Raw genomic sequence first — 19,445 nt, 5'->3', positions numbered from 1 at the left:
TATGCAATGACTTAGAAGCTGCTGGAAGACAGATGTCAGTGTCCACAGTCAAGTGTGTTTTACATCAACATGGGCTGACAGGCTGCCGTGCGAGAAAGAAGCCCTTGCTCCAGACACGGCACTAAGCTCGACTGAAGTTTGCTGCTGATCACATGGACAAAGAAAAAACCTGGAGGAAAACTCTGTGGTCAGATGAAAAAAAAAGCTGTTTGGCCGCAATGAGCAGCAATATGTTTGGAGGGCAAGACGGTGAGGCCCTTTAACCCCAAGAACACCACACTACTGTCAACCATGGTGGTGGTAGTGTTATGCTGTGGGGCTGTTTTGCTGCCAGTGGATCTGCTGCTCTAAAGAAAGTAAATGGAATAATGAAGAAGGAGGATTATCTCCAAATTCTTCAGGAAAACCTAAAATCATCAGCAGAAGATTGGGTCTTGGATGCAGTTGAGTGTTCCAACAGGACAATGATCCCAAACACACATCAAAAGTGGTAAAGGAATGGCTGAAAAATAAAAAAATAATAATAATGACTTTCACTTGTACCAAAGTACACTACTCAAAATTAGTTGGGGGTATGGGGATATTTTAGCGTTTCACTTGATTGATTTGTGACAACAATAATGCGACACATTTAATTTTACATCCATACACATGCACATATATACATAACTAATATTGAGTAGTATATCTCGATATCTTTGCCTTTACTCGAATATGACTTCTCTGTACTTTTTACAACACTGCGTGGAGGTATGTCTTAGAAAAAACGTTGGGAACAACTTTTAGTGAAGTAGACAATGGGAGTTTTCCGAGCAGCACTTGAAAGCAGCATCAGTTTATCTCCCAGGTGAGTCCGACACGCCCTCTCCAGGACGACAACACACAGGTAATTAACAGAACAGAAAACTGGATCTGCCGGTTTCAATGAGAGCTTTATGAACACCCACAAGTCACAAGTATCTGTGGGAAGTCTCTGGTTTCAATTATTTTTCTTTTTTTCCCTCAGGGAGGAGTGAAAACAACCGACAGTGTCAACACGGGACGGATAGAAAGTCGACAAATCTTCTCTAACGACACAAACAGCAGCGGGATAACTAAACACTAAACAGCAGCGGGATAACTAAACACTAAACAGCAGCAGGATAACTAAACACTAAACAAGAGCTGACGTGAGGAGCCAATGGTGAGTTAACGTTCACATTCGTCCTTTAAAAACGAGCTAATGTTCGTGTCGGGACGTCTTTCTGTCGACTGTCCTCCAGACATTGTTCAAAATGTCGGTTAGTGTAACGTTAATGCGAAAACAACCGTTCATGACGATGTGTTTGTTTGACAGGAGCGGTACGATAACCTGGATTTGGACTTGGAGTGTGATGATGGAGGAGGAGGAGGTGTAGCTGTGAGTAGATATCTTCTGTTTATGTGCATAATCTTAACTTCAGCTAGTTAACGTCTGTGTTTAAAGGTTTGCTGTGTTGGATTTACAGTTTGCTCTTTGCTGAGGTCGGTTAAGTAGAGTTCATCGATCTGACCTAAATCCATGTGACTGAAACTCAATACAGCCTGCAAATACACAATGCAGTCCAATAGTATGTGCTTAGTGACATATTTTCCAACACAATGGACTTTAATGCTGACTTTTAGCTTTAATTTGAGTGCACAGTGTAGAAACTGTAATTTCTTCATGGGCGGATTAACCTTCTAGGTTGCTCCAGGGCAATCATGTGCTACTGGGCCCCCTATAGCCCCCCTACACCAGATTAGCTATTAAGCAGTGATGGTATGTAACTAAGAACATTAACTCAGAAACTCTCTGCTATGTTATGCTAGTAAAAGTCAGGCATTTTTAATCCAAAATGTATTTAACAGTCTCAGTTTTTTTTTCTATAATTGGTACAAACATATATAGTTCTAATATAGTTCTTGTATATGTCGTTCTTTTCCTGCATATAATGGCAACATAAGAAACATTTAAAAAAAAAAAAAAAAGCAGTATAGTTTTGGTTTATTATGATCACCAACTGAATTTAGAGACCTTTTTATTTATTACTGTGTCAGTGGAAAAGGAAAACTATTTACTGTGTTTTCTCTATCCTGTCTATCAGTAATGTAACGCCTCTGGTTTCTCTTTTATGTGATTCTTAAACAGGCAAATCAGTATTGTGATCAATTTTCCCAGAGCTAGAAGACATAACATTCACATAAATGAATATTCTCATACATTTACTGTCATCAAGGTTTCAAGTCCAGACATGAAACCAGCTTCAAGTCCAGGCTTGGACGTGAAACTGGACTGCTAGAAGTAAACCAGTCGATGCTCTCATCCATAAATCCATCAGTGAAGTGTCGGTCTTTTGCATATTAGTCTCCATGTGGTGCGAAAATGATGCTGCTGACTCACTGGTCACTGCAGTGAATGTTTGCCCTCTATTAGTCACTGGTTTTGAATGATGCCGGTATGTCAGAACTGAAATCACTTTAGAGATTAGTCTTATGTAATCATCCTGAGTGGGTTGTACATGTTTATCAGTTACTAATTTTGTTTAATTTTCCATTTTCACTTCTCATGCAGCAAAAAGCGGCGATATTTGGTGGGATGTTCAAAAGATCCTCCAAGATTGCAGAACCATCTGCTCAAGCACAGGTGATGTTGTAGTTTTATCTTTGTTTAGTTTAAATCTAGAACTTAACATTTAGTAAGATAATACACTGACAAGAGATCTTTCATGAAAAGCTCACTATTGAATATTAATTCCTGATACTCGTATTTAGGATGCTTACTCATATTCGCATTGTTGACATGTCTAACAGTAAAATTACAATAACCGCTATCTTGTAAAATAAATATTTAGATTTCAGATATGAAACTTCAAATATAATGTATTTATGATTTTATTTGATTCCACATCTACTCACATCAGTTCTGTTTTGACTTTACAGGACACATTATCAGTGAACAGCGACCTTTCAAAGAGCAGCGACAGTCTGACTGACAACAGCACAAAGGTGATGCTCACTATCCCATTTGTCTTTTCTAATCTTATGTCTGGTCATCACTTACTGTGATCCCTGTGTTATAAATAAATGACAGTGTGTTTTGAGCATGTAGACAGACTTTTTCATTAATCTTTCAGGAGAAAGGAGGCGTGTTTAAAGGAATGTTCAAGAAGACGACCAAAACTGCCAAAGAGGGCCAGTCACAGGTTTGTAGTGGCCTTCTTGAACTTAATGTGATGTACATGTTGTTGTTATATTTAAGTTTAACTGAAGCTATTAGTAGATTAATCTGATGAGAAATGAGAGGTTAATCGTTTCTTTATCTTTTATAGGACACCCTCTCGTTACAAAATCCTGAACTGTCTGTCAGTAGTGACAGCTTAACAGACAACAAGTCCTCAAAGGTGAGTTCACTCTCTGCTCTGTGATATTTCCCCATGCAGAATTTTGTCTTGTCAGTCTTTAAAACTAATCCTTTCTCTACACTTTTAGGAGAAATCAGGTGTGTTCGGTGGGATACTGAAACGAACTGCTAAACCAGGACACGTCCGGAGGCCTTCACAGGTGAAACACGATCTTCTGTCATGTGTCAGAGATAATGTATACCATCTGGAGAAAACTGTGATCAGCTAAATTCCATGTAAAATGTGTATAATTATGATTTAAAATTGTGTGTTTCAGGATCTGCTGGACAATGACTTTACAGCCAGTAACGACAGTCTGTCTGAAAACACTGCAACTAAAGTGAGCCTCATCTGCCAAGTTTTTTTAATTAATTTATTATTTATATTATAAGTCTTGTGATTCTTCTGGAAACAAGTTTTAAATATTTTGTAAATAAAATCAGTGTATATCAATCAGACCACGGCTTGAACAAAAAGTAGAACAATTACATACCAGAATGAGACTAATCAAAGCAATATAGTATAACAACACAAAAAAATAACAAAAAATGAAAAATATATACCGGTAGTAATGATATAGTATGATGGATTAAAAACATAAAGAAATAAAATGAATAAAATGCCTAAGAGAGTTTGAAACTCTTTCAATGAATCCTGGCAATAAGATGATACGTATCCTCCCAAAACTTGGGGCAGATTTAAAAGAATTCTCCTTTAAAATGGTAGTTTATTTATTTATTTGTAGTTTTTATTATTTGTAACTTGTTATTATTGTACTATATTTTACACCCCAGTGTGGTTGCTATATGAGATGTGAGGTTTTTGTTTGTTTTGTTTGAGCTCACCAAACCAAATTCCTGCCAATTATGTTTGGAAGCGTGAGCTGAACCTGCGAGCATCAGCAATGTGGAAGAAGTGCTGGCTCCAGTGTGTAAAGCACAAAAGCCCTGCCTGTCCATCTGACAGCGGCATCAGTTCAAAATACAACAGAGCTGCTTTTATTTTAGTTTATTTCAACATACTGTATTTATATTATTATGTGCCTTTCTGCAGGAGACAGGAGGAGTGTTCAGTGGGATGTTTAAAAAAAAGCCTTTTGGAGCGAGGACACAATCTCAGGTGAGAGTTGTGCTTCTCACTTTACCTCTGTTACATTACTTGAAAATAAACAATAATAATCAGATGGGGATGTTTGTTTCTTGCCTTCAGGAGGATTTGTCTGCTCCCAGCGAGCTCTCAGGCAGCACCGACAATCTCTCTGTGAATAGCAACACTAAGGTAAAGTTTGTGAAAGCTTTACCTTATATCAAACATATACAAAGTCTCTCCTCATCTCAAGATATTAAAGCTGCCATGACAGTTCCTAGCAGCACAGTTCTTCCTTGTTTTTGTTCTAAACTGAAGGTGCAGTCATGTTACATCTCTGTTTTGTGTTGTATTCGCCCCTTTGGAGATGTGTGTTTCTATTTTTGTTTTGGTGTGTTGGGATGGACGAGGTAAACCTGCATCCATCAGCGTTTGGAAGAGAGTGCAGGCTGCTGTCCCTGCCTATCCATCTGCCTGAAACCACACAAATATTTGAGTTGTTTTCAACTTTTTGTTATGTGACTTTTGTTTCCAGGAGACAGGAGGGGTGTTCAGTGGGATGTTTAAAAAATCCCCCAAACCTTTCAGAGCGATGACACAGTCTCAGGTGAGCATTGTGCTTCTCACTTTTACCTCTGTTACATCATTAGGAGACCATAGTAATTGAAAGGGGATGTTGGTTTCTCACTTTCAGGAGGATTTGTCTGCACCCAGCGAGCTCTCAGGCAGCACGGACAACCTTTCTGTGAATAGCAACACTAAGGTAAGGTCATGAACGCAGAGGAATACTTAACTAAATTCCACCATTGTTGGCAGAACTTCATACACTATTTTCATGTAACTTTTATTTCAGGAGGCAGGAGGGATTTTCAGTGGAATGTTTAAAAAAAAGCCTCTCGGATCAAGGACACAATCTCAGGTGAGCATACAATATATTCATCTCACCGTTAAACCAGGTAACCATGAATTATTAGAATGTAAAATGAATTGACTGACATTTTTTTCTCACCTTGAAGGATGATTTGGCTGCTCCCAGCGAGCTCTCAGGCAGCACCGACAATCTCTCTGAAAGTAAAGACACTAAGGTGAGGTTCGATAAAAATACCCCCGTCGATCTTCAAGTGACCCAACACTGCAAGTTGAAACCATAACAGTAAATGTGCTTATATTAAAGGTGAAATAAATGACATTCACTGCCATTATATATGGCACTAGAGCACTAGCATCTCAGACCAAAACAAATGTGCACTTTGTTCAGGATGCCATTTTTCCACTATACTTTACATAGCAGATACCTGTTTGCTGCTTCTATATTTAACCTTTAAATGTTGGCTTCCTATTCTCAGGAGAAAGGAGGAATATTTAGTGGTGTGTTCAGAAAAAAAGTCACCAAATCTCAGTCTCAGGTAAGACTTTCGAGCTCAGTAATGACAGGTTTTCAATTCAAGTATCTTGTTAAAGGGATTTTTTCTGAAACGTCCTGATGCTGATGTAAAATGATACCAGAGTTATTTTCTCTTTCAACCTGTCTCTATGATTTTTAAGGGGTGTTTTCAGGGGGAATTTGGTTGAGCTTTTCAAGACACTATGTCCAGTTTAAAATATTACTTTGGAACCCCCTTTTGGTAGTGTCAAAAAAGACGGGGATCAAACCAGGGACATTAAGGGACTTCCATTTCTGAACGCTAAATTGTTTTGCACCATTGCCTGCAGTCCTTGAGAAACATGGTCGATATTTTTCCTATCAAATAAAACACTTGAGCATTTTTGTCTGGGTTATTACATTCTGACTGTATCTTTCTGTTTAGGATGATTTGTTTGCTGATGGGGAACTCTCTGCCAGCAGTGACAGCCTCGTAGAGACGTCTTCAAAGGTGAGAGACAAAGCTTTCTGTCCTCTTATTGTCTTTTCACTAGGACATGCACTGCATCGACACTAAGACATATACAGGAAATATATCAGTTTGTAACTGCCTTATATTCTTTGCATTATAAAGGACTTTACAGCCAGTACATTACACTGCTAGTCATGTTCTGAGATTAATGATATGCTGGTAATGTGTTGTAACAGGAGAAGGGAAAGACTGAACACTCAGGAGATTCAAAGGAGAATACAGAGAAGCCCAAAGCCAAGCAGGTGGGTTGTTATGCCAGAGTAACTGCATATCCTCTCTGAATAAGATCTGCTGTGATGATACGGTGAGGATCAGGGTTACAATCTGTTTATTTTTGGGACAGTAACAGTACCTTTGTGTTTCTTCAGAATGGTTTCAGTGCGATGATGAGGAGCACATTCTACACTGACAAACAGGTGAGAGGTGGCGAACTGTCCTTTTGACTTTTGCTGCATGTCATCAGTTCATCTCTTCCATTATTGAACAGTATATCTAGCAGAAAAGGCTAAAAACATTTTATGAAATGATGAATTAACCCACACATGATGTACTATTGTTGCTATTGTCTCCTGATGTTTATATTGAACATTACATTTTGGCTTCGTGTGCAGGAGAAGAACTCTGACTCTGACTCTGAGGAGATATTGGACAATGGAGAGGGCCAGCCCAGTCACAAACAGGTCTGTTAATTTTCGTCTTTAAGTTTCCATTAGCAGCTTATTTTGTGAGTGTGCTTCTTATTTTCTGTTTTTTACTCTGTTTATTTTGTTTCATATTCAGAATAAACTCACTGAGGCGATGACAAAGCTGAATCCATTTCGCTCTGCAAACAAAGTAAGGAATAATTAGATTGTTGTCTTTTATATAATGCTCACAAAATGATTACATTTTCTTTTGAGAAATGGATTATTAAAAGAGATTCAATGTGTTTTTCATGAAGTAAGGATTTCTGTGTTCCCTCTGCAGCATGAGAAGCAGGCTGGCTCCGATGACGAGGATCCACGTGCGAGCAGTGAGAAGTCATCAGGCAACAAACAGGTGCTTTGATGTTTACTTGTTCCTGTTTCATTGTGTGAAATCTGGCATCCTGTTTTTGACATTTAACCAGTTATTTTTATTCAGCACAACAGCCTGTGCAGTTTGACTGTTAGTACTCAAGAGGAAGGTTAACACTTCATAATAACCGTCATTAAAACTGGTACATTTATGGTTAATTAACCTTTAGTTTATAGTTATTTGACTATTTGACAAACAATGAAATGCTTTATTAACCATTTATTAAGAAATGATAGAGGTTTAAAAACATCAGTTGCAACTTTATATTGGCCATCCATATAATGTTTATAGATGAACTACACAGTATTTATTAACCACGTGCAAAGTATTCTAAACATCAGTCGCAACTTTACAATAAACAGTTGCTGAATAAATGGTTTATAAAGAATTCTCTTTTTGTTAACAGCAAAAAAAAACCATTAAGGTGTTATTGATAACATTCAGAGAAGGGAAAGACTTGATTGTTGATGAAACATGGATATCACGTGTTTCCAACAAAGTTATACTATTGGCTGACGAATCCTTATTAGAAGCTGGAACCAACCATCAGAATTCTCACACAGATCATTTTGGACCTGACAAACATTTTAAATTATTGATTCACAATCATAATAATGTTTTTACGGAAAAGATACTTTTATTCTGCATTCTTCTACAAGATTTGTAGATGTTTTTTTTGTTTTTTTATGATTTGTCAATATAAAAAATTCATGAATGTTATGAATGGGAGGTATTGTGAAGTGCTTTTTCCTGCCTCGGTCAAAAGGAGGAAAGTCATGAGTCAAAAGTTTAAGTTTTTGAAAAGCATGTTACCTTCAGGCTCTCACTGCAGTCCAGCTTCACTTGACGTGCCTGGTCTTGTTGAGGTTGCATACTTTAAGTCTTTCAAGTTACATGGAACAGCTCCAAATACCACAGACCCGGCATAACTGTTTTACAGTACTGTGGGGTAACATTGACCAATATGTCATCTCGGGTGATTTATTGGTGTTACTTAGTCCTTAAGTGTTTTGATGTTGTTTCCCACCACCCCCTCAGAACACCGTGGCTGGAGCCATGTCCAAATTGAACCTATTCCGCTCTGCAAATAAAGTAACTATGCTGTTGATTGTGTTTGGTAGTGGTGGAGGTGTCAGTGTGATGGTAATGATGTTGTAGGTGACAGGAAGTCTCTGTGGTGGTCATGGGTCTGTGATAATGATGATGGTTGGGATGTTTGTTGGGATTTTTGGTTCATTTTAGGGAGTTGTGATGATAAAGGACCATTCCTGTGATTTTTGCCTGTTGTACCCTGTTTGCCACAAATCACATTTATATTGAGACCCAACCATTTTACAAAACAAAGTTGATGTGATTTGAATTTTGGGGTATTATTCTTACCGCTTTAGGCAACCATTGTTTTCCTTTTGTTTTTGTACAGTATGAAAATCAATAACAAAAATTGGCAAAAATTAAAACAGGCTTGATGTTTTACTGTGATAAATAATTTTTTTTTTTAAATAATTTTCAAGAGTCTGCCTTTTGATTTTCATACCATACAGAAATGAATGAAAACCAATGGCTGTCAGTCAAAGAGTTAAAGGAACAGTTCACCCAAAATGAAAATTCAGTCATTGTCAGAAAAATCTATGCTGTTACATAGAGTCTTTCCAAACCTTCAGAGAGAAAGAAACACCAGAGAGAGTTACGTTTGATCAATTATCTTTTACTTGCAGCAAGGGGAGAAACATACACAGTTACAGGTTGTAAGGCTGTTTCTGCAGATCTCCGCAGAATTATGTTAATCACAGTCTTTCATAACTCTGGATACAAAAGTCACACCCAGTGCCAGATGACAAGTTGTCATAGTACATGCCCTTATGTGTCTCATCTCCTTATACAGACTTTTCACAGTCTTGCTTCTGTAAGTACATGCAAATTACAAATTCAGCAAACAAGACAGTCTCTCAAGCAGGGTCAAATATAGACAAGAGTTTAACAAGTAATTCTCCATCAGTCATCACCTACTCGCATGCTGATGGAAAATCAGATGAAGTTTGGTAGCCCACAAAGAGCTTAAAGCAAAACAGAGTTGCAGCATTCTCCTCAACAACTGTAGCAGATGGCGACTAGTTTTAAAACGAATAAACAACAACAACAAAAAAATATAAAATAGCTTCATTCAGCTCAACAGGCGTAATCAAGTCTCCAGAAGCCCAGAGAACCCAAATTGATTTGATAGGAAGTTATTTACACCCTTCACAAAGCCTAAATCTTCACTGTAGCTGCTAAGATAAAAGCATTACCTTAAACCTGGTCTACAGTGTAAAGTGAACATTGTCAGTGGTTTAGGAGAATGCTGCAACCCTGCTTTGCTGTGAAGTTTCAGAAATGTTTTGTGGACTATGAAACGTCACCTGACTTTCCATCATTTTTGGGTGAACTGTTCCTTTAAACTTGCAAAACAAAGAGACCAGTTCGGTCCTTTAATGGCTGCACAAGTAATCAGATTTATTGGTTGGTTGATACAATTTATTTAATGTCCTTTTTTTAGAAAGACACAGAAGATACAGAGAAGCTCACGGAGGACGAGAAACGAATGGAAGGGGAACCGAAAGCGGTCAGTCTATTTTTTGCATCAGTGACCACAAACACAAATTATACACACACACACACACACACACACACACACACACACAGCTGGATCAACTTCTGTCAAAAATACCCTCTCTACTCTCACACCTCCTCCTCCCCACCTTCACCACATCCTCCCCATCCCCTTTAAATCCTGCCTGCTCATTGCCATACGTCCCAGTCCTCCTGCTCCACCACGCTGTGTGACTCTGTCTGTGTGTGTGTCCTTGTCAGGTCAAAAGCAACATGATCCAGCGAGAGAGGAAAGACAGAAGTGAAACACCAACGGTCCCACCTAGACCAACTGAAGAGGTCTGTAAGCAGTTGAACACAGCTCAATGACATGTGGTCCGAGTGAGACTCTTCTGACTTCTGCTCTGTCTGTTATAATGTGTTGTTAAGGCTGCGATCTCTCCACAGGAGATGAAGAGCACATCTACATACAACAAAGGAAAACCAATAGGAGCTGAGGATAATAAGGTAAAGTTTACACTTCTCAGATTTAGAAGGTGTTCTGTGGGTTGTCTGTATATTTCTGCTTAATCAGAGTTTGAATGTGTGAATATGTGAAGATGTCTGTATGATCACGAGTTAAATCAGTTGATGGTTTTATTTTTCAATAAGCAGGAGGCAAGTAAGAATGTGCTTTATAATGTCAGGCTTTCACTGGAGTCTTCATTTTCTCATTTATTTTGTCCTCTGCAGGATAACAAGGATATGACCTCCAGGGAGAAAAAAGCAAAACCCGAAAAATCTCCTGTAGTTCCTGCCAGACCGTCAGAGGAGGTAGTTTAAGCTTTCAGTCTTTAGGAAATAATGGCTGTCTGTATCAGTTTGAAGCAGATGTGTATCGGTGTGTTTCGATGCTGCCTTATTAGCTCTGTGGTCAAAGAAACTGCTCTGGGTTGATTTCAGGAGCTAAAAAGAGCAGAGAGACGTGGTCAGCAAAAGCAGAAGAGCAACCATCAGGTACTGACATGTACACACAGTATAGACTGATGTATTGGTTGACTGATATTTTGGATCAGTGTTGTTTGTTGATATTGAATATCAGCTTTCGGATATAAGAGAGGTTACGGGCCCCCTTAGTCAAAAATCACTTTTTGACCTTGAATGTAAAGAAAGATGTAAGTGCAGCGTTTGACTCTAGAAGTCTGTTTTTACATACGTACATCTGCTTTTTGTGACACTGCAATCATTCAACTCAGACGAGTATGATGGGCAAATAAAAACACAGTGACAGTGGACTTTTCAGTGAAATGGGAGACATCTTGTTTCAAGCAGTCAAGCTAAGAGCCTCAGGCAGGAACCTGCTAACTGTTCCCAGCTCTCGCCTTAAGACAAGAGGGGACCAAGCGTTAGCCGTCAGGGCTCCTTGGCTGTGGAACGACCTGCCTGAGGAACTACAGCTGTAGAAGAAAACTACAATAATATCACCATTTGCTTTTATCCGTCAAAGTCTGGAATGCAGACAAAAACACAGACACACCTCATGCATACCATTGCATAGAAGTGGGGCGGCTGTAGCTCAGGAGGCAGAGTTGATCACTGATCTTGTGGTTGGTGGTGCAATCCCCAGGTCCTCCTGTCCTCAAGTTGAAGGGCCCTTTTGCAAGACAGTGAGCCCCACATTGCTCCAGATGCTCCTGAACAGTGTGTGTGAATGAGTGGCAAAAACCTTGTAAAGTGCTTTGGTAAAAAGTAGTATATCAATGTTGTCATTTACACTTTGCTGAAACATTTTTAGTTAAATTAAAGTCTAATGAGTTTAATTTTCTGCAGAACCAATCAGATGATGAAGGCCTCAAAACAGATGAATCCACTGAATCCAAAGACGAAAGCAAAACAGTAAGTTTATCTCTTCATTCGTGATGGGACTGGATTAATTTCTGTACTAATCTTTACTATTAGTCTTAAGCTCAGAAAATGGATTGATACACACAATAAAGTATGTGTGTTTGTTTGTATTTGTGCGTCTATGTGTGGCATGAATCCACATTTGCTGCAACGTGCAGGTGAAAACAAACAGAGTATTTGCTCCAATTATTCTTCGTAGATCTAATCATTCCACTTCCTGCTTCCTTCTTATCAGTTCTTTCATGCCAGAGCCATTCAAATGACATGTGGCACCTCCAGGCCTTTGTCAGTGTTAAGGTTGCAAAAGCTCATGCTTTTTATTCCCACTTGTTTTCCCTTGCAGCTATTCAGGTTGTTAAGATAGTCCTATTTGTTTGAGTATTGTATAACTTGTTCATATTGTTCTAGCCCGTCATGTCTTTATTATTATTCATATCGTGAAATCTTTTGCATTATTTCATACACATTTCTCCAAAATTCAGGCTGATGTATTTGGTATGGTACTGAACTTTGGGATCTCCATTAGACTTTTAAGATAAACTTTTGCTTGAACAAAGTTTTGATGAACAGCAGGAATTTGTAACTCCTGTCCCACTCCGAACAACTGCTTATTGAGGGGTTGTTTGGAGGGATTTGTACATCTTTCAGTGATAGGAGTAGATGGTTATAAACTCAAGAGTGCAACTATTTTTTAACGAGGGAAGAAACAGACACATGAAACAGATTCACAAAGCTCTTTGACTAGAAGATTTTAAGCACAGATGTAGTTCTTTAATTCAGTTATAAGTCACCAGCAGCTGTATTGAAATGTAGTTCTTCCAGTTATTGTTTTTCATGTCAGCTAACAAATTGTCACCGTGCCATATCTTTTACAGACCAAGATGAAAAAACACAAGCATAATCCATTCATGCCGCGCGTTGCAGCCAAGGTATGTGACAGTGTGTGTGTATGTGACAACTTGTTTCTTTTTTTTAGTGTGGACAGTGCCCATTTGTTTACACAACAAAATGTTTTTAACACACCAACAGTTGAGGACAACATGATAGCCACATCTTCAGCATCCTAAACAAAATAATCAGATGTTTTTTTTCTCAGACAGTGGATCTGCATCACTCTGAACCTGTTCAGCAGACATTGTGTTTCTGCATGTCACTGAACTGGAGAAACTAGAATGACCTAGTGATGTCCAAAATTATGATAATTTATAAGTGTCCAAAATGTCCATTTACTGCTTACCTTAGATTAAACATTTGTGTGTTTTTATATGGGATCGATGATACAATAAATGAACAATGTTGTGATTTTAGGAACAGCGCAAGTTTGACTTCCTCCCTGGAGTCCTCCGCAGTACAGATACACTCAGTGCTGTCACAAAAATTTTAGATTAGGAAGAAATGTATATGCAACTTTATGTCACTTTCATGTTTTCTACATGCTTATTTATGTAATTGTTAAGTTAACATGTTTGTTGTTGTTTACCACAGGCTTCGTCTGATGATGAAGGGCTGAAAGAAGAAGATGATTCTTCATCCAAAGAGGAAAACAAAGACGAGGAGGGAGAAGACAAAACAGAGGTGGTCTTTAAACTCATTTCCTTTTGCTGCATTTTTGCTTGTTGATTGATTAAAATGTTCATGGTTCGATTTTCACAGTAAAAAGTTATCAGGACCAAATGTTCATTTTACTGAGAAAACTCAATGACATGAATTTGACCTGTATCTTCCTCAAAGTGATGCTGAAACCATGATTTTCTTCTTTTTAGACCAAAGTCAAGAAACCTAAGAGACACAATCCCTTCATGCCTCGGGTCAAGGTAACATCCAAACATGCACCGCTGTAAAGGACTCAGATTTTATATTGATATTAGAAATGCTTTAACTATGTGTTTTTTGTTGAATGGTTTCAGGGCAGAGTTAAGGCGAAGGTAGAGGATGGAGCTGCAGGCAACACAGCAGAGGTAGAGAAAATAAAAAAAGCTCATGAGACACCCTTTCTTTCTTTCTTTCTTTCTTTCTTTCTTTCTTTCTTTCTTTCTTTTTTCTTTCTCTTCTTCCCCTCTCATTCCCTTTCCCCTCCCTGTCTGTGTCAGTTATTTGTCCACCAGACTGACGTATTGTAGTCTTACTCACTGTGGTTCAGGATTACAAAAGGTCTGTTTCTGTCACCTGACCCCTCCCTGTAAACCAACCCTGTCTTTTGTTTTTCTCCGGGGTGTTCCCTTAGCTCCCAACAGAGACTATTATAGTCATCATGTGTTTTGTTGTTGTTTTTTTCCCCCTCTTCTGTCGACATGAAACCCACCCCCACACCTTCACTCCACCAAGCAGTGTTTGTGCATGCCCGTAGCTTGGAAGATAAGATGGGATTAGGTTGCAATGTGGCCAGACTTGTTTCTCTGCTTCCTTTTATAATGTGTCCATGGAAGGGTTTGGCTCTTTTCACTTCTGCAAAAACAGTAGAAATATGTCTGTACAGCCAGAATCCTTTTTACCATCACTTCCTCCTCTTTATCTGAGCATGTACAAAGAAAAAGTGATACTGTGAATATGTGACACTTGATATATTAACTGTATTGTATTCCTATGTATCTTTTGTCTCACTGATATACACTTCAGCAACACTTAAGACGAAGGAAAACAAATCTTGGTATCAATGCATGATTTTAAAGCAGTACAACTTCTATTGTTTCAGAGTGGAGGTCCACAAAGGACCTTGTTTGATCAGCTGGACGACTACCGTATTGACCCGGCACAGAATGAAGAAGGACAGGTTGGTGTCTGAAGAAAAATATACCGTCATAGTAACATTTCAGTATAATCTGATGCCACATTATTAACCGATTGAAATAAAGCCATAAACATGCGAACCAATACAAATGTAATGGTGTCTTTCAGGGTGTGGAGGATCTTATGGAGTGGTGGAACACAGTGGAGTGTAAGTTACAAATTTTTTTTTTTCTACTTTTTTGGCTATCTTTAGGCTGGATTTTTAGTTTTGGGTTATATCACATCCATTATATGACCAAAAGTATGTGGACATCCCTTTTTATATGCTTCAGTGTGCTGTTTTTCATGTTTTTTGCCAATTAAAGGAAATGTTTAGGCTAAGAGTCTTTGGGTTTTGGGCTGTTGGTTGGAAATAAGAAGCACTTTTAGCATTTTTCACAATTTTTTGGCACTTTGGTGACTAAAGGATTAATAGATTAATCCTGAAACTAACCAGTATTTTCTCAATAATAAAAAATGATCATTAGTTGCAGCTCTATATCCCAATGTTAGTATCTGGCTACTCAGGAAGGAAACGTAATGTGACAAAACTGCCCTTTGGTAGGAAACACAGAAGTTCAAAAACTTTGTAAACTTTTAAACATTTTTGCCGGATGAGTGCCTTGGAATTTTCTCTTTTTTGAATCCCGACATTCATGTTGGACCTCTCTAATACTCTTGTATTATCTTGTATTCTGAAAGCCTGAAACCAGAGGAGTAGAGCCTGTTTTGCCTTTGGAATAAGAAGTTCAGGATGTGTTGGTGTCCACATACTTCTGTCCATGTAATATATGTAGCATTATGAGAAAGGTAAATGTCATTGCTTATTACCTCTCCAGCTTGGGAAGACACGGCTCAAGAAGATGACATGACAGAAAAAGAAGAGGCCAAGTAAGTGAACGTTCATATAGGTGATAATGCAGTATTTCACTCCCACATTTTAAAATGTCTTCCAGTTTTCAGAGGGACTATTTCTTCAGAGAGAGAAGTTCCAAAGAGAACGGTTGACATCAAGCATTGTGGATTATCAGAGTAATCAGTACTTGAGTTATAGAAGAGACATTGCTGTTTTTTTAAATGCAGTTTGTCAGTGCAAGTATTTACTTCCATTGGTATTGGAGAGAAAGCTGGATATTTGAAAACTTGGTCAAATTAAACCACCACTACCTGCATGGCTAGATACTAAAGGGTTGTACGAGAGAAAAAATGCCATTTTAAATTGTAGTCTGTATAATTCCTCTTAACTTGCTCCTCTCAGGGCGTTTGCTGTGACCGCAGAGAAAGTGCAGAAGGGCATCCGTGTCTTCAACAAACTGTTCTCAGAGCGCGCCGAGAGCCTCTGGCAGCACGTCATCGACCTCAACAGCATCGCAGACGGCCTGGACAAGTTCAGCAAAAAGACCAAGATCGCCCAAATCACTGGTGGCTCCACCAGTGCCATCGGAGGCGTGGCCACCATTGCCGGACTCGCTCTGGCACCAGTCACCATGGGAACCTCCTTGATTGTGACGGCAGTGGGATTGGGTGTTGCCACGGCAGGTGGTCTGACATCAGCAGGCGCCGGCATCTCAAACCAGGTCAACAATTCGATGGACCGCAAGAAGGTGGAGAAGATCATTAAGGATTATCAGGAGAAGATGGTCGACCTCAACAAGTGCCTGAAGTTCATCAAGCAGGGGATCGAGAACCTGAAGAAGTTCGACCTGCTCAAGATGAAAGACAACGCCTACAACCGTGACTTCCCTGTGCTCACTGCTCAGTTCTATGAGGACGGTGCCATGGCAGGAAAGGCGATCCTCATCAACGCTAACGAGATCATGCGTGTTGTGCAGATTGCCAACGTGGCGGGCAGCACGGCTGCCAGAGCGGTCCAGATTGCCAGTATGGCCACTGGTGTACTCACCGGACTCTTCGTAGGTATGGACATCTACTTTGTGGCCAAAGACTCTAAAGAACTCAAGAAAGGGGCCAAGTCAGAGTTCGCCAGCAAAATCAGGGAGGTGGCCACACAGCTGCACGACGGTCTGGTGGAGCTTAACGGGATACGAGAGGAGCTGCAGTGCACCGCACCACAAAACGAAGACGCAGGCGATGATACAGCTGCTTTGGACAGTGACAAGAAAAAGAAAGACGACAAATACGACAGCTCAGAGGAAGATGAAATCGACCGCATTAAAAAAGCCATCAAAAAGGACATTGAGAGTCGAGAATACGTTTGACAGAAACACAAAAACTGGACAAGGCCTGAAACTGGGCTCTAATGTTGAGGCTTCAATTGGAGGATTCGAGCATCGTTAGTTTCCCAGTTTCCCTACAAAGTGTTTTTGAATGTACCGGCTCAAAACTTCAGTATACTTCTGCTTTGTTAGCATTAATGAGGTGGAGGGTGCCAACCTTTTGAAATGGTTTCTAAAGCTTCAGGACTTTTCTTTTCGGTACCTGACTTCTTGAATCTAAACAGCATTTACAGTCCTGGGATGAACTGAGGTTTTGTGGTAGATTAAGTATCATATCTGCTTCTCTGGCAATTGTGCCAACGTCTTAAACTACCATATTGTCTTGAAGAAAATGAGATTCAAAGATTTAACTGACTTATGTATTTGGTTAGTCCAGTTTTAGATTAATTAAAGAGGTAGATGCAAAATATTTTCTCTACTTTATAATTTAGACTTTAAACTGCTGCTAAGAGTTTCATGTTGGTTCATATTGAAGCACTTTTATTGACCAGGTGTGGAGATTGTGGGGGAATAGTGCCTTTTTATTATTTATAATTCAGTGTGTTAACTAACTAACTAGTGTTAGTCTGTTTAATTGTGTTGTTTTATTTGGTTATCAGGGCTGCAAAAAACTGATTTCCCCCATGCTTGAGGTTTTGAATCTGATGTGGAAGTTTTTGTTTGGCTTGATGATATTTTTCTCAGAATGGACGCAATAAGCTTAGTTTTAGATTGTTTTTACAAAAGAGCCATAAGTGACAAAAGGTACAGTGCTAAAGAACCAGGATGAGGTTGCACCAGCTGTTCGCAGATCAGTACGAGTTCGACCAATTCTTGCATATTGCTCTTTTAAAACTTAAATGTCTTAGCAATAAAGATTTTAGTAATGTGTAAATCAGATGTTAGGAAAAGTGTGTAAACAGGAAGTCACAAGACTTCTAAACATTATGCTAACGTAGCTTATATTAAGGTCATTTACTCAGTGTAACATTTTAGTTTAGTTTGTTTTCCATAATCCTTGGTATGTTGTGTTTCTTCACACTTTGTGTAATTATTAAACAGCATTTTAATCAAGTCTCAGGTCAGATATGTCAGTCATATATTTGCAAGCTAACGTTAGCTTTGTTTTCCAGTTCTGTTAGCTAGATAACATGTACACCTCACAGCTACTAGTTGTAAACACTCTGAAGTGTGAGTGTGAGAGTAAGTTTGAGCTTTTGAACAACTGGTGCAACCGGCTCCAGGAGACACAAACACCAAAACCAGTCTGAGGTGAGCTCATTGAACTTATATAATATTTGATGGTTATCTTTTTTTTCCATTGGTTTTCAATCATGTCTTCTGTCATTTTAGATGTTTCAGTGGTTTCCAGGTGTAAAATGATCTCTTATAATACGACTGGAATGACACAGGACTGTAAAAAACAGGACTGCTCGTCAGCTCTTTGTTAATTCCTTTTATCATGGCATTATTTTTTTAAAGACCATTATTTCAAAGTTTGATATTTGATCTTAACTATAAGTTCTGATGTCTCTGAAGTCTGTTTAATGAACTTAATATTTATTTTTCAGTCTTGTTCTGGGTGTTGTTCATTCACCTTTTTATGTGCAATATATTGTAGAACTCCATGTGTAATAAATGTAAATGTAAAATTGATAATTAAAGGCCATAGAAACATTTTCTCTCAATCTGTGCTTCTTGTAAAGTCTATATGCCACTGAGCAAACATTTCATTTCCTTATACGAGCTACTGAGCACTCACTGCGTTGGTATTTGCTCATTTAATAACCGAGATAAAGTGTCTCCTTCAGCGCTGTTTACTTTTCTTCAGATATTTCCATGACGAATGTAGATGGAAGTCAGGTAGGTGCAAATGTCCCAGTATTTCTGTCCTCCTTTGCATGTTTGGTATGAGAAAGAGTTTATATGAAAGTTTGATTTTTTAAATAAACATGATGTGAGTCGGAGGTGAATGTTAATATGAAACCTATTTATTGTTATAGGTTATATACATTAACAATCTAAACATATGCAGTCACATAAAATTAAATAACAATGAACTTCCTACAAGACACAGTGAGTTTTTACTAATACTAGCACAGTTAAAGAGTATGTTTTTCTATAGTACCTTTTGAGGACACCAAGTTCGTGCTTTTGGTATTGTTTTGGGTGAATTCGGGAGCTCATCGTTCTGAGGAACGATTTACATTTTACAGTAAATTACACTTTTTTTAAGGCTGATTTCAATATTGTTTAACATAATATTTCTAAAGAACTATGACTAAACATCAGGCAAAAACATTTATTGTTTCACTGATCTCTCTGATTGGATGTTTCAAGGTCTATTTCACCTCACTGTAATCTCTTATCTGCTGTTATTGTTGGTTTGTGGAAGCCCATTTCTGCCAGTTAAAGAAAAGAACTTATTGAAACGTAGCCTTGATTAACGAAAAACAAAGTCCCGATGGTAAATCATAATTATGAGATAAAAGACAAAAATATGAGATAAAAGTGTCAATTATGGCAATAAAATCAAAAATGCTAGATAAAAGACA

General features: G+C 38.6%; 1 protein-coding gene across 3 annotated transcripts; it reads left to right on the top strand.

Moving 5' to 3' along the window:
* The first annotated feature begins 837 nt into the window (after positions 1–837).
* apol1 (apolipoprotein L, 1) lies at positions 838–18,567 on the top strand. 3 transcript variants are annotated; one of them, XM_084368628.1, is made up of 36 exons: positions 838–886; positions 1,007–1,183; positions 1,337–1,399; positions 2,573–2,644; positions 2,941–3,006; positions 3,135–3,203; positions 3,330–3,401; positions 3,490–3,561; positions 3,679–3,741; positions 4,455–4,520; positions 4,611–4,679; positions 5,023–5,094; positions 5,182–5,250; positions 5,341–5,406; positions 5,504–5,572; positions 5,834–5,893; positions 6,296–6,361; positions 6,559–6,624; positions 6,751–6,798; positions 6,994–7,062; positions 7,163–7,216; positions 7,349–7,420; positions 9,972–10,037; positions 10,286–10,363; positions 10,454–10,531; positions 10,757–10,837; positions 10,967–11,020; positions 11,834–11,899; positions 12,784–12,837; positions 13,394–13,483; positions 13,672–13,722; positions 13,816–13,866; positions 14,601–14,678; positions 14,804–14,843; positions 15,514–15,565; positions 15,933–18,567. In XM_084368628.1, the coding sequence occupies exons 2-36, from the start codon at positions 1,181–1,183 to the stop codon at positions 16,891–16,893; spliced, it is 3,126 nt and encodes a 1,041-aa protein (XP_084224754.1). In that variant the 5' UTR covers positions 838–886; positions 1,007–1,180; the 3' UTR covers positions 16,894–18,567. The 3 variants fall into 3 exon arrangements, with proteins under 3 accessions (XP_084224754.1, XP_084224755.1, XP_084224753.1); XM_084368629.1 differs by having other exon boundaries at positions 4,452–4,520; positions 10,472–10,531; XM_084368627.1 differs by having other exon boundaries at positions 4,452–4,520.
* Positions 18,568–19,445: the final 878 nt, after the last annotated feature.

The sequence above is a fragment of the Pagrus pagrus genome (assembly GCF_965226575.1).
Source record: "Pagrus pagrus genome assembly, chromosome: 12".
Taxonomy (NCBI): domain Eukaryota; kingdom Metazoa; phylum Chordata; class Actinopteri; order Spariformes; family Sparidae; genus Pagrus; species Pagrus pagrus.
The sequence above is the reverse complement of the archived record's forward strand: the minus strand, read 5'-3'. Positions and strand labels throughout refer to the sequence as shown.

Bases quoted from the DNA above. Each gene is read 5' to 3' on its own strand.
- apol1 (XM_084368627.1), top strand. The intron at 14,844-15,513 runs GTAAGTTACAAA...TTACCTCTCCAG, and splicing joins GTGGTGGAACACAGTGGAGT to CTTGGGAAGACACGGCTCAA. The intron at 15,566-15,932 runs GTAAGTGAACGT...TGCTCCTCTCAG, and splicing joins ACAGAAAAAGAAGAGGCCAA to GGCGTTTGCTGTGACCGCAG.